Source organism: Hevea brasiliensis, chromosome 8 (assembly GCF_030052815.1).
Source record: "Hevea brasiliensis isolate MT/VB/25A 57/8 chromosome 8, ASM3005281v1, whole genome shotgun sequence".
NCBI lineage: Eukaryota > Viridiplantae > Streptophyta > Magnoliopsida > Malpighiales > Euphorbiaceae > Hevea > Hevea brasiliensis.
Genome location: NC_079500.1, coordinates 94430418 through 94442984, shown reverse-complemented (window position 1 = coordinate 94442984; position 12567 = coordinate 94430418). Strand labels below are relative to the sequence as shown.

Sequence of the window (12567 nt, the reverse complement as noted above, 5' to 3'; positions counted from 1 at the left end):
TTATTTATTTATGCTTGAAATAAAATTATAATTAATTAATAATTTTATCATTAATAAAATTTTATAATATAATTATAAAAATATAATTATATAAAAATACATATAAATTTATATTATTAAAATAATTCATGCAATTAGTTTTATTTATATATAATGCACTCATGATCTTTTATTATTTTTTTAAATTAAAAATATTAAGACATGATAAATAAATAGTTTATGTACTCAAAACGTATATATGCTTGCACTTTTATTATGGATATATTGTAAATAATAATTATATAAATATTATGATGAGATTATATAAATATATTTTACTAATAATATATACGATCTTTATTGATGTGAAAAAAAATAATCAGGCCGCTGTAAGACGCGGCCACATTCGCTTGTTTAAACTAAACCACGATCAGGTCTACTTTCCCCTTTCAAAATGAGATCGCACACAGCCGAAGCCCAGCAGACCATCAGGCACCAAACAAACCTTCAGACGTTAAGAAATCCAGCTTCTTGAGCTAGGCATCATCCAGTATGCTTGGAAAACGGAAACAGGAAATACGGCATAAAGTTTTCACTAAGAAAATTGCATTACCTGAACATTTTTTACAATAAATTCTCAGATTTTTAATTCTACATGGCATACAACAGATCATTGTCGCATAGAATAACAATCCTTCCATGTGCTTCACAAAATTGTTCAAGATGATCAAGTGCCTTTGATTGTAATTGGGTTCTCCAGGATCGCTATGCCTATGCAGAACTGAATAATTTGCGGTCTTCCCTGATTTTCGCATGTCTAGTTCTAAATTGATTCATGTAAAGTAACTGATTGCAAATGTAAATTCTCCTCTTATTTGCTTGCTCATTCTTGAACACTTCCATCATAACTAGCAGCATCATTCATGTCGGCATGCTGTAACAAGGATGCACAATAATTCTTCAACCATGCCGAAGCAGATTTAAGGATACGAAGCTCACCAGTGAGGAGGTCTAGAGCCATTTGCCTTCGAAGAGCAAATCTTTTACACGTGGTGGGAGAATCAGCATGCCCCAACGACTGTACAGTACAAGCAAAGGTTTAAAACAACCGAAAAGCTTCCGTATCAAAGCATGATTGTCTTTTAGAGCTTGTTTAATAGTAATGAATTCCATTACAATTTTATGCAAGTCATTTACAAATCCATGTTGACATAGTTGATATTCACAAAAACTAATTTGGAATTCTATATCTTTAATTCTATGAAATTAGTTATATTTAACAGATAAGATTCTAAACATGGGAATTCATGAGCTCATCTGTAAATGAAATGCATTCCATTTTAATTTGTTCCAAAAATAATGTCAACATTTCATGCAAGATATATCTCAACAAGATGCAAGTTGCATTTTTTGTATCCAATTATTGTTGAACTCTGATATATGCATGTTGAGATGACCGTAATACTAACTTTAGCCTGTACCAAAATTCTGCTCCATATTTCTATTAAAATTGGGCAATGTCTGTCTTGAAAGTTGATTGGATATCTTTTTGAGTTGCATGAAGTAACCAATTGGAGTTTGTGCTGAGCCAACAAAACCTTAACCCACCATGCATGTCCATACTAAGGTATCTAACAATAAAACTAAATTTAAACAAAAATATAAGTTAAAACAATGAGGAGAAACTACACAAGTCACCTTAACAGAGGTATCATATTCCTCAATGAGTTGAGTGAGATGCGACAACATGATCTCATGTGCCTGGATCTCTCTGCTCCTACTTTTAAAAGGGCGCCTAGCCAAACGGCCATCATTTTGTGCGGCTTCGATGACCAAATCACTTAAATCTGAATATTCCAATATACTGGTTAATTTTTTTTTTAAAAATAAACAGTCCTAAAGCATGTAAAATTTCATAACAGAAAAAAATGATTCAAGATGCACCTTGATGTGATGTGCAACATAGAACCCGAGCAAATGCACGAAGTGACTGTGGCAGACCCTTCCCTTTTCCTTCAGCAGACTTCACTTCTCTATGTAATAATGAAGTCATCAGATATGGAAATCCAGAGACACTAATATACAACTCTTTAAAGTCATACCAAATTGGGCTCTAAAGTGGATACTGAGCAAAAGATAACATTGCGCAACAACTACCATTCAAAGAGACGTGAATTTATTTACAACCAAAGGACTTTACATCAAGTACGCTGTTTGTCCCAAGTTCAGAACTCAGAAGGACTTAACACTAATACTTTGCAAAGCAAACTAATTTCAATGCATGAAATGATACCAAAACCAAAAAATTAGTAGATAACTAAAGCAACCAGAATGTACACAGCTACCAGAGGGTCCACCAGATATATGAGTTCAAAGGAATTAGGTTTCAACAGTCTTCAACAAACAAATAATTTAATCTGGACTTGTGTATCTCAAGAACATTTCGCAATATAAATTCAAAAGCATTTCTACTGTTCAAAACACGAGGGTAACTATAGTTCTGTGTTTTAGTTATATCAAAACAAGATTGAGATAGCTCCACTGATTATACTTCATGATTTTTTAATAGCAAATGGTAAATCCAACCTCAGTACCTACTTGATTATGAAAGAATCCCATGAAGACTTGAAACCATTGTCATCTTCAATTGTTGGTAAATAATGCTTTTGCAAGATTTCCAACTTCATTTCACGTAAGAAATCACGATGAGGTATATCAATCTGGATCTTAACCTGAGAATTACCAATGTCATTTGTAAAAGATGTCACTAATTAGAATACATTAAAACAAGCATGAACAAAATATGACATGAAGGGGTACTGTATATATCTGAAATAGAAAATACTAATGACAACCAGTTTACCCAGATGAAAAAATTTTCTTGTTAATATTGAGAAACCAGCATGTAGATAGTTTTCAAATACTGAGAAGCAAATAATTTAATCTCATCAATATCAAGAGTCAAGCAGAACCATCTAAGATGTATGAATTCATCCATTTACACTGTGTTCTGGTAGAGGTGAAGGAGGGGTAAATAACTTATATACCCCTGTATGGAAAAAAGTAAATTGATAGAGGATAAGGGTAAGCCTTAACCTCCTTTACCCTTCAAATCTCTTTTTTTTTTTTTTTTTTTACATCTCAGATTGAGAGGGAGGTGAGAGTTGTAAATTATTTTATTTCTTACACCCCTCATATCTACCCTTCTTTCACCTCTTCTCAAATATAAATAATATACATTACCTTTCTTTATCTTTTCATTAATTTACCCCTTCTTAAACATGATTTTTTTTTTTTTTATTGCTACCCTCCTTATCCTTCCCCTTCCTTACCTTCCCCTTCCTTACCTTCCCTTACCCTTCCATTAATTATCCTTCCCTCACCCATCCAAACAGACTGTCACAGTACCATTAGACAGCTTTTCAAATTCAAACCCAAGACTAACCTGGTCATGGATGTTATATGGAAGTGTAAACCCAAAGTCCAAAAGCAAGGTAGCATTTGAAAATTTTCCATATCTGATCAGTACCTGCAAAAGTGTTTCAAACGAACTTTAAGTATGATAGAAGGTGCAAGTAAACTATTTTGCAGCCACAAAAGGCAACAAGAATACATTCATACAAAGCGTAGGGAACACAAGAAAATCACGGGTATTAATGCTAACCCCTATACCACTGAAATAGGGCATCAATCATTTAACTTTATGTTTGGTAATTCTTCATATAGTAGAACTTCAAATTTCTGGAACTCTCTTGATAGTTGAACAAAATATAAGAACTCTACCATAAAGCATTTAGGACATTGTGATCCACAATCAAAATTTCATGCAGCTAATCTTTTTTAATGTATGGGTTGACACAGGCAAAAATGTTTTATGGTAGCTGAAAAAGTAAGGAAAAGACAGCTGGTTGGCAACCAAAAGAAAAGGCTTTTAGAATCAGGTGCTGTTGGAGTCTCAAAAATACAGCTACTGTTATATTAGAGTTACCAAACGGGTTGACCTAGCTGTTGGAGGTCAAAAAGCTATAAGTTGGCTTCCAAAAGCTAAATCAAATACCCTCTTATATTTGGTAATGGCACTTACTATTAGATAATGGTTGTTATCCCTGCGATTGTTTTATGCCCATGGCTCCATTGCTAATAGGCCTCAACAGGAATGGCCCGTTCATTTTCTATTGTATGACAGCCAATACATAATGTAATGGCTGTCATTTAAGGCCATGGTTCAAAGTATTTTGATAAACTTAATGTCAATCTCCTTGGTATAATAGCAAAAGCTCTAGCAGGAAATGGCACTGAAAACAAGTTTTAATAGCAGAAAACAGAGAAATTAAACGGCAGAATGTATGACCAGGAACACTTATTTTCACCAATCAAGGGAGTTCCAGATAAAACATTCTCCATGAGACTCTCTTGAGAATGGTCGGTAGACAGTGATGACTTGGCATGGACTAGCAGAGTCAGTATGAGAATGGGCTCAATCTACTTTATCATGAGTATTCTTGTAAAACATTTTATCCTAGATTTTTGCTTGGAATAAGCATGATGGGCTTAAATTTGAACTTCATATCATAGTACTTATCACATTGTAGAGGGAATGCTAATCACTTATATGAAAGAAAAGGAATGTTTTGTTCTCTGACCTCTTCATGAGCAGCATAATTGCGATCAGCAATGACCTGCAGATATGGATCTCAAGAATTAAACAAAAGATGGAACCTACAAACAATACCTAAAAAGAAGTAGAAGAGAAAGAAAGCTCCAAGCAGACAAATACATCGTGATTTGAGATCGATGGAGACAAGAACAATGAGTTTAAATATTCTTTGCGATTAAAACTTCTCTCAGAGTTATTAACAATATCATCTGGAACAATAAATGTGCATTAAACAATAAAGGACAGGCAAGACACAGCAATCATATAAAGTAAGAAATATAAACAAGGAAAAAGAAAGTGTATACCTCAGAGACCAGTTTGTCTTCATCATTTAACACAATTACTTCAGAAACCCCATCATGGTTCAGAAAATCCGCAAAAGGAATCTACAGAATAATCTAATAATTCAAAGCAATATGGTATAAAGAGAGATTGGACCAGAAGCTGATATTAAAAATGTTTTCAATCCAAATACAATGATAAAAGCATTACCAGAGATACTCCCTTTGTGCTTCCCCAAGCTCGAGATTTAACTGTCATATTCACAAAAACAGTATCATACTAATAATAGCTTGATAGGATATAAAACCATTAAATCAGTGATAGCATCCGAACAACAAAATAAAGTATCAGTGAAATTTCAACTTTCTTACTCATAAGAATATGGATTCAGTTGCTTCAAGAAAGAGTATGGTTATATCATCATTACCACAATGCATATGTTAACAATTTATTTATGGACTAGTACCATGATGCAGTTCATTAACACTTTAAAATGATTAGCCATTTTTATTTTCTTATCACTGATATTCCCAACAAGACACAATAAATTAGAAAAAATAAAATCAGACCAAAAGTCTAGAAAAAGCCATAAATGAGGCCTGAGCAAAGAGCTTTTAGTGTTCAAATTCAAAATGGGAATTATATATTAAAAAGAGAAACAGTCAGTGAGTAGCAAATGCTTCTTAAAGAAGTTGCTCACCTAAAGCATATGCATGCATGAAATCCTTAATTGTGATACTCCTTAAAATATGAGGGAATTGCTTAAGAGCCTAAAAAGGGAAAAATATTGTTATGATCAAAATACCCAAGGTAAGCAGAAGTAACAATGAAAATTTTGAGGAAACTGCAGTTAAAGATAACTTCCAATTACTAAGCTACCATAGGTCATTAGCACATGTTTTGATTACTAGTTTTTTTTTTTTTAATGTAGATCATGTGACAGCTAAAAAAAATAGTTAAATGTGTTGAAAGATACGAGATATTGATACATATTTCCAAACTAATTGTAACACCAAACTCCTTGTCCCATGCTCTTTCAAATAATCATATGGAGAGCAACTGAGATGCTAACACTTCTCCATTTCTCTATACCTCCTCTTTTATTGCTTCTTCTTCTTCTTATTAGGATAGGAAGAGCCAAAAAAAAATTGAGGCATTGATTTCTCAACTACTCTCCATACAATCATTTAAAAAAAAAAAAAAAGAAAAGAAATTGGGACAAACAGGATCTTTACATCATGAAATAAATGCTATTAAGATGTCCCTCTTCCTCAGCTTCAGATTGCTATGATCAGATCCTTTTCTATCAATCAAGAATCCCTTCGGGATTCTATCACAAACTACCAAAAATTACCGAGAAACCCCAAACAACAACTTAGTCTAAACATTTTATTAATTCAAAACCCAACTTTCCAACACAGATTTGAATAAAGGAATTATAAGCAAGAACGGTATAGTGAATGGACAAAAAGGTGAATGGGAAGGGGGAAAAATGTGCATACAAATGGATATACTATAAAAAGCTTGCATGCGCATTAACAGCATCAGAAACATATGAGCTTAAGATTCACCAACGAGAAACAAAATATATATACTGGCTTAATTGTCAAGAAATCTTTTTCAATTTGAGCTTTTTGATTGATTGTTTCCTGATACACAAAGCTTTGACAAATCATGTCCAACTCACTTCTGCTCCAGAATATCTGCAGAATTTCAAACAACTAAATTTTAAAACAAAAAAGTTGTTGTTTCAAATTTTTGTCAAAAACTAAAACTAATGGAACAAACAATCAATAAAGTACATCTAAAACATAATTTCAACTTTCAAGAATGGCTTGACCATTTTGAGTGCTATCACGTCATGCAACCATAATTGTAATGAGTAGTTCCACAGAAACAACCAATAAATTTTGATTATATATTATTCAATCTTAAGAACCATTCTGTAGTTGCTAATTTCCTTGCCAGGATCTTGTATCAGCCATAACTCAAAAGCAACATATCCATTTCAACCATAGAAATTCTTCTGATAACCCTATGTTCCATTTAATCATCAAAACAAGGGAAATGGGAGCAGTTTGACAGACCAATCATAGAATTTAGAACAGAAGCAGCCGATCCGTCAGAACACCACTTATGAATTTAGGAATTGAAGGAATAATAGTACTCTCTCTTTTGTTTCTTTGGTCTTTACCTCATATAATCGAGTTATACCTTCAAGCTTGACTTCCTCCAAATAAACAACTATATTTTTATGACATTTCCCTTAGTGTAAAAAAATATATCTACTACTCTGCCAAATATCAGGGTCAATATTGTAAAACCAAAATGAAGCAGAAACGCTAAACAGAGTATCATTTAACTCCTTGTAAGCATTCTACACCAAAAAGAAGGTTAAAAAAATTGAAAATTAACACAACTTTCTTTAATGAGTAAAAATGCAAGAGAAAACATTTACCGTGCTATTCATTTCTTCAAGCTGAGGAAGACAACTTAAATAATGCGCCCACTCAGATTCCTGCTATGAAGGGAAAAAGGGGAAAGATCACTATGAACAGATTCTACTTAAGCAAGAAAACTGGTGAATCAGTTCAGCATCTACTTTGTGCTATTTTTGGTCTAGACGTTTTTTGGGATGTGGCTCACTCTCACTGGAATTTCCTGGATAGCAGCTAATCAATTGTGGGCTTAAAGAGGCATGTGGTTTAGCACTGTGTGAAATTCAAGTTGTTCTACATCTCATTGATTTTTGTCTTGATCCCTTCTTGTGCATGGTTTGGCATAATAGTACAAGGAAATCATGAAATCCTCACAGCTGCTCGAATTTCATTACAAAAAACTAAAAACAACAATACTAAGAACAAGGTAAATATGAATTCTTCTTAAGGTGTAAATACTGCAAAATTATTCTTCAATAAAAAAAAATTGTTATAATTCTAAAACAACATACTAAAGTTTACCCAGCCAAGTTTTTGCTCAACCAAGAGGACAATAGCAACCTTCGTAACACTCCCAACTTGATCATCTAGTAAAGCTGACACTTTTGGAAGTAGATTATCTGATGCTATTTGCTGAAAAATCCAAGAGAACAATCAATCACGATATGATAAAACTAACTATGCCAGGACCCTCTTACAATAATGAAGACAAAAGTACATCCAGTGTAACATACAACACTATATGGAACTCTCAATATGCAGTCCCCAGTTAGTATGTCTTTAGAAGCAAATAGTGACCTACATCAAAAACATATATAATTAGATAAACAGAAAAATGCCTAAGAAAATGAAGTTATAACAAGAGCTATCATGCATCATTGCATTTTTTTTACATGGTTAAACAGAGAGGCATCTCAACTTGATGACTTTTAAAATGAAATCATTTTACCAACCTACTGCAAGTCAGGCAATTAATTTCTGTCCAAATTTGGCATTCGCTTATGAATCAGCATTGTCAATACTATGCACCAACTACTTAAAACCTTCCATTATTACCCACATTATAGGAGCAAAACTTCCATTTTTGGAAGCAGTCCAAAGAAGTTCATCATCAAAAGTTCAGAACATAGCATGGCATTAAACAGTAAAGTGACATCCAGAAACAGCTACACGTCATATTGGTCCACAAAGTAATTGCACAAACTTCCCAAACTGCTAGAAAACCCACAGGCAATTCCTTCACCAGACATCAAAGTATAGCATGGTAGAACTGATATAGGAAGGAATGCAATAATTTAGCACTCTAAGCTCTTTACTTCTAACTCCGACCCAATGAAATAATGAGTCCCGATTCGACCAAGTAAACATTAAGCTCCATTTCACTTACCACTTCCTATTAGGGTTTCATTTGAAAATCAGAATTAAACTCAAAAGGGGGGAGGGGGGAAAGGAGTTTCTAAACAACCTGCCGTAGGAGGATTTCCCAATGTAAAGTTTGGATGAAACGTGGACACCAGCTTTCCTCTCTAACCATGGCAAGAAATCTTCACACTCGTCATCCAAATGATTCAACACCTATCACAATAATACTTAGAAAGCAATATAAACAAACAGCAGATAGTATTCAAGGTCATTTGGGCAAAGAGAGGATACAAAATTGGAGTAAGTTTAGAGAGAACCTTAGCTTCAGATAGGAAGGAGAAATTCAGCCTAGCAGAGAAGCGACGAGAGATGGTGAAGAAGAGCTGACCTAAAGACCACCACGGCTGTGTGGTGCCAGCTCGAGGTGGCATTGGCAGGTTCCGTTCTCCGATTTACAATTGAAGCGAGAGCGGAAAGCTGAGCTACCCGATCAACTGAAAAGCAAGAGCCAATAAGCTTGGCACTTCCTGCGATGAAAATCATGCAGGGTATTCCGTGATTAGATAATAGCTAGATGAGAGACTCGACCAGGTTACTCAGGCTTTCTCACTAGCCTTTAATTTGCCTCGTTTATCTTTAAAAAGTATAATATTATTCATAATAATTAAAAAATCTAAATCTTTTAAAATATTTATGACCATAATTTTTTTTAAATTAAAGTGATGGAAAATAATATAATGTTATTATATTGCATAATCAAGTATTAAAAAAATTATAATATGGTTATTTAATTATTTATTATTTATTATATAATTTTAAATAATTTATTATATTAAAATTTATTTTAACTAATAAAAATAAAATTTTAATAAAAAATTATCATTTAAATTAATAAATTATTTTATTAATTAAATAAAATTTTAGGGGTTATATTATAATTTATTGTTAATTTTTTTAAATTTAATTTAATTTTTTAATTACAATTGTAACGATTAACTGAGACTTCACTATTTATAATTGTGAATATTTTAAAAATTTTGAATTTTTTTATCTAATAAGCCTAATTAAAACAATGAGATTGACATAAATAATAGGAAAAATTTAGAGCAATTTATCAATAAACAAATACGTGGATTTTATTTAGAAAAAAAATTTCTAGATAATAAGACTACATTCAAGAAATTAAATAAAATAATTAGTCTCCTTTTAAGATATAGAAATATAAGTAATAATAATAATTAATTTTAATTTTAAATTAATTATAGTCTATTATATGAATTCCTTTTTGGCATTAAAATTTATTTAAAATTAAATATTTAGCAATATTTAAAAATTATAAATTATAAATATTATTATTCTCCACATCATTTTAAATTTTTTTCATGTCCTCCTCTCTTTTACCATTATTAACTTATGGTATTTCTTTATCAAAAAATATAGAAAAATAACTCAATTATTTTGATATTTAATTGAAAAATATTATTAATTTATTAATAATATTTAAAATAATGTTTTTTTGAATTTTTTTAATATTTCAACTTTAATTTAAACAAGACCTTATTAGAGTTTTTTTTTTTTAAAAAAACCTTGTAAAATGAATCTAACTAAACAAAAGCTTTTTAAAGAACATTGTTACAAGGATTTATACACAAATTATAAATTTGACATAAAATGCTTTCATTTATTAAAAGAAAAAGACACTCATAAAATTACTGTTAGAAATAATTATAATTCTACAAATATATAGTGCAACTTTTCTTAAGAGAGTAGCATTAGTTCTTCATGTAGAATAAAATAAAATTAGGCTTCATTTGTTTGAAGGAAAATATTTTTCTATAAAATATTTTTCTTATTTTCTAATGTTTGGGAGGTTTTAAAAAAATTTGATCAAAGAAAAATAAGTTGTCACGATCGAAATCCACTGGCCGGATCGATACTAGGACCTGAGCTGGCATAAAGCCCCTGAGACCCGTAATAAGCCTTACTAATCTCACATCCATAATCAGGACCCAAATTTTGAGGACCATCATGTAAATAAAATAAGATAAAATATTATATTATATTTTTTATTTGGGTCAACCCAACCCGATAACTATTAAAATCTAAAGCCAGCGAAGCCTAACTTAACCCTAAATCAATCAATTATAAACTATATAAATATCATGAACATTTCATTTATTAATATTAAAACTTAAATTAATATAGCCTCCAACAAGGCCCATGCTACTGCTAACACATGCGAAGTTCTAGATTTCAAATTTAGAAAATAAAAAAACAATTAAATAACTGAGGTTAAACCTGTGAGAAAGAAAGTATGTTACTCTAAAAAAAAATAATTCCTCCTGTGGCCTGAAAAATAGAGTGAGCGTTCAACTCATAGAGTAAGATATTTATTTTACATACAATTTCTATAACTATCTAATTCTAATGTATCATTAGAAATGAAATGCATCTTTTTTATATAAGTAAAATAAATAATATTAAGTCACACTAAGGATAATCTGGAGCACTCACGCACCCGCGTTAAGTCCATACTTACGCATACATATATGGGGAGCTGATTCCCCTATCCAGCTCTCTTAATCCAAGACCTGCCAACGAGATCAACTCAAGCCGAACTTTCGCTTAGTAATCCATATGCGAGGGTCAGTGAGATCAGCTCGAGCCGTGCCTACCCCGACTTATCCATAATAAGGATTGGGTCCCAGCGAGTCAAGCTCCAACCGCATTTACCCGTTCTACCAATATCCATATACTCCACATATACACCAACTCATACACACAGCTCCAGATTATCAAAACACAGCAACCAAAGTAATATCATCATGATTAAATACAAAACAGGGTATGCCTAATATTTAACTACATAAATATAAGTATAAGTGATGCATAAGCATGTCAGAAATATAATATTGAAATTGTAAATAAAATAAATATCTACTCACTGTACACCGAGGACTATTGTGACTGCTGAGTAGAGAAAAAATAACTGACTTCGATCACCGAAATAGTTATATTATAAATTTATTAGTACTAATTCAAAATAAAACTCTAAAGAGACAACAGACAGTCTAATTCATGCCGGAAATTCGATAGAGTTTCCCCTATACTTAAGACTTACCCTACTTACAAAATGGTTCAAATAAACACTTTTAAAGTCAACCCATATCTCATCATTATTTGGCCCCTCCTGGGCCATCCAAACCAAACAATAATCACAACATCAGACAACTTAATTATAAGGCTTTAAAACTAATATTTTTTAAAAACTATCCAAACGAACTTTAAAAATTTTATAAACTTGTCTTGCAGTCCTTAATAATATTATAAGACTATTGTAAAATGAATCATAATTTTCTTGTCTTCCACGAATATTTTATGAATTTTATTCTAAACTTAGTATAAGGCAAAAATTGAGCAATTTAAAATTCGGGTTTACCTATGTCAAATATGGCACTTGAAACGCATCTAGAACGTCTGAAAATAATGGAAACAACTATAATATTGACTAAGTTCCAGGACGGGCAGTCAGGCAGCCGGGTCTGCCCAAAAATTCAGTCTTGGGTGCTAGTAAGCTATTATCGATTCAATCGCACCTACATGATGCCCAAAAATTTTCAATAATTATCATAAAATTATTTTTAAATTTTTCAGAGTTGAAAAAGTTTGAAATTCTCACCAAGTGATCTGAACCGTCCGATGATCGCTTTTTTCAAACGGTGTATGATTGGAGTGGGACCGGTCCTATCTCAAAAATTCCGCCATCTTGAGTCCATCGGTGGTCTCAGATTTTTGATCCGATGGTCGGATCGCCGAGAAAATGACCAGAATGCCATTACCGTCACTTTC

At 32.1% G+C, this 12567-nt stretch overlaps 1 protein-coding gene across 4 annotated transcripts; it reads right to left on the bottom strand.

The window, feature by feature from the left end:
- Nucleotides 1-556: 556 nt before the first annotated feature.
- On the bottom strand, nucleotides 557-9305 carry LOC110651906 (uncharacterized). 4 transcript variants are annotated; one of them, XM_058151662.1, is made up of 15 exons: nucleotides 9036-9305; nucleotides 8822-8931; nucleotides 8091-8154; nucleotides 7879-7989; nucleotides 7377-7436; nucleotides 6490-6621; nucleotides 5619-5688; nucleotides 5129-5169; nucleotides 4942-5022; nucleotides 4623-4658; nucleotides 3425-3508; nucleotides 2578-2711; nucleotides 1924-2012; nucleotides 1678-1826; nucleotides 557-1057 (listed from the first exon to the last, which is right to left on the bottom strand). In XM_058151662.1, the coding sequence occupies exons 1-15, from the start codon at nucleotides 9147-9149 to the stop codon at nucleotides 863-865; spliced, it is 1470 nt and encodes a 489-aa protein (XP_058007645.1). In that variant the 5' UTR covers nucleotides 9150-9305; the 3' UTR covers nucleotides 557-862. The 4 variants fall into 4 exon arrangements, with proteins under 4 accessions (XP_058007645.1, XP_058007646.1, XP_058007647.1 ...); XM_058151663.1 differs by having other exon boundaries at nucleotides 6514-6621; XM_058151664.1 differs by lacking the exon at nucleotides 4623-4658.
- Nucleotides 9306-12567: the final 3262 nt, after the last annotated feature.